This window comes from Benincasa hispida, chromosome 8, assembly GCF_009727055.1.
Source record: "Benincasa hispida cultivar B227 chromosome 8, ASM972705v1, whole genome shotgun sequence".
Taxonomy (NCBI): domain Eukaryota; kingdom Viridiplantae; phylum Streptophyta; class Magnoliopsida; order Cucurbitales; family Cucurbitaceae; genus Benincasa; species Benincasa hispida.
In genome coordinates, this window is record NC_052356.1 from 45,358,345 (window position 1) to 45,360,780 (window position 2,436).

Here is a 2,436-nt window from a genome sequence, read left to right on the forward strand (position 1 = left end):
TATATTCTCTCTTTTTTTCCTCTTTCCTCTATCCCAATGCCTCTAACTATATCTATTTCAATTTTCCACTCAAAGTGGTTCAAGAAAAAATCAAGTTTTGTAGAAAACGAAATTTTTTATCTCAAAAGTTCATACTACACTAGACTAATATAAATAATTTATTTCAAAAAAATTGGTATCATTTTTTATTGAATAACTAAAGTTTTCAAACAACTTGAAAATGAACATAGCTCAACTGACATCCAAAATGTGTTAGCGACTATAAGATCCATGATTTGAATCTCCGACCTCCTATCATACTTAAAAAAAAAAAAAAAAAAAAAAAAAAAACTCTTTTTTCCTTTTTTTTATTTTTTTGAAATTTAGTTAAGACTTTAAAAAAAATGTTAATAAGCTTAGCAACCATAAAATCTCTAATTTTTTTTAGATGTAAACCAAATAAATTATTTTAGTCCTACCATGGCTAGAATGAGAGAGATAGAATCCAATAAGAAGAGGCATGTCAAAGGGAGATGGTATAGGTCAATTACAACTAAATTGTGTTTACTTCCGCTAAACCATCAATTTTTCAATAATCATAAAATAGAGATACAAAATTAAAAACTCTGTTTTTTTAATGGTTGTCTAAAAATAGTTGACATGTTTTTTTTGTTTTTTTTTTTTTTTACTTTTTTTTTCCTTTTTAGGAGAGAACGAAACAAAAATAGAAAATAGTGGGAATGATTTCAATCTTCCAAACCCAATTTCAATTCCTCGAAATGAAATTTCAACTACATCATTTCATTTCATTTCATATGTCATTTTCCTCTCTCTCTTTTTGTTTTCCTTTGTTCTGTTTCTGTTATTAAACTACTCATTTTCTTATGCACAAATCTCACTCTAAAAACTCCTGAAAAAAAGATAACAAATTTGTGTTCATCATTATGTTCTTAATCTCAAATATCAATTCCTCAACTTCCACCCTCAGAAATGCTTTGCAATGAAGGCTGCCACCCTCTCGATTTCGCCGCCATTGACACTGTTGAACTGCATTTCTTCACTCCGTTTCTCTCATATTTCATCCCCTGCAACAATTTTTTTTAAAAAAAACATTCAGATGCCATGGAAATAAAATTTAATTTAATAAGATAATGATAATGATAAAGGGAAAAAAAAACTACCTTATCAATCTCCCCTTCAGATCCCATGTCCAAATTCCCCTGTTTCTTCGTTTTCGCTTCTTGTTTGTCTTTCAAACCCTGCAAAACATCTAACCCCACAACACCAATTTCAAAACCCACTTGCAAAATCATATGAATTCATCAAACAAAAAAAAGAATTAAGAAACTAAACTGACCTTGGGTTGTGACGAGTCGGTAAATTTGGCCCAGAACAAGGGAATCGGTCGGCTTCAGAAGCTTGATTCGGGTCAATCGGACCGAGTTGAAATTTGTACTGTTTGTTTGGGTGCCGTTATCACGGCGGCGATGGTGTCTAGCGGTGGTTTCCGATGAGCAGATTTTTGTGGAGATGAGAAGAGCGACGTAGTGGCCGGGATTTGTCTTCATGATTTCGCCGGCGTTTACCGGCCAGTAAAGTCGGTCGACTTTTCCGTTTGGGTGTTGGATGATTAGAGAAGCTGTGTCTATGGCTTGGCAATTTCCCATCGGTTTTTTTGGGGATAATGTTTCTCTCTCTCTCTCTCTAAGAATTGGGAGCTACAGCGGCGAGGTTAAAGAAGAAGATGATTGAATTCGAGAGTGAATGACGAAGCACCGACCTCTTTTATAGCCTATTCGATTGGCTGCGAAACGGTGCGTTTTGGTTTCATGGGTAATAAGGTAATTTCGTTGAATGGGACATGCGTGGCTTCACTTTAAAAAGGGAGGAAAACGTTTTCAAAGAAAAAAAAAACGCTTTCAGAAAAAAAGGGAAAAAACGTCTGTTCTTTTTCCTTTTTTTAAGTAATCAGTAATTAATAAAATAAGTTTAACAAAAAATATATATATTATTATTATTTCATAGCCTATGAATTTAAGGAAATAAATTGATTTTGATTTTGATTCTATTAGACTATAAATTTTCAATTTTATCCATTTAGATTATAAACTAAAATAAGTATTGTATTTTCGATCTTTAATTTAATATTAAATAATTTGTCTAGTAATTTTAACAAAAAACCATGTAAAAATCTTTCTAAACTCATAGATTTCAATTAAACAAAGTGAATCGTAAGCATTCACATCTCAATTAAATGTAATTAAGTTTGACTAATGTACAAATTAATCACAGAATATCTTATAATTTCATATTTAAGGATATTGAGAACAAAATTTTATTAGATGATTAAAATTGTGATTAGTTTTTAAAGTTTTAAGGTTAAAATCGTAACATTTATCAAAGTAAAAAAACTAATTATTTACGACAAAAATATTTTTTCTTCTTTTAACTTTACCA

At 30.7% G+C, this 2,436-nt stretch overlaps 1 protein-coding gene across 1 annotated transcript; it reads right to left on the reverse strand.

Moving 5' to 3' along the window:
* Positions 1 to 537: 537 nt before the first annotated feature.
* On the reverse strand, positions 538 to 1,740 carry LOC120083345. The gene is made up of 3 exons (XM_039039068.1): positions 1,337 to 1,740; positions 1,161 to 1,249; positions 538 to 1,064 (listed from the first exon to the last, which is right to left on the reverse strand). The coding sequence occupies exons 1-3, from the start codon at positions 1,644 to 1,646 to the stop codon at positions 951 to 953; spliced, it is 513 nt and encodes a 170-aa protein (XP_038894996.1). The 5' UTR covers positions 1,647 to 1,740; the 3' UTR covers positions 538 to 950.
* Positions 1,741 to 2,436: the final 696 nt, after the last annotated feature.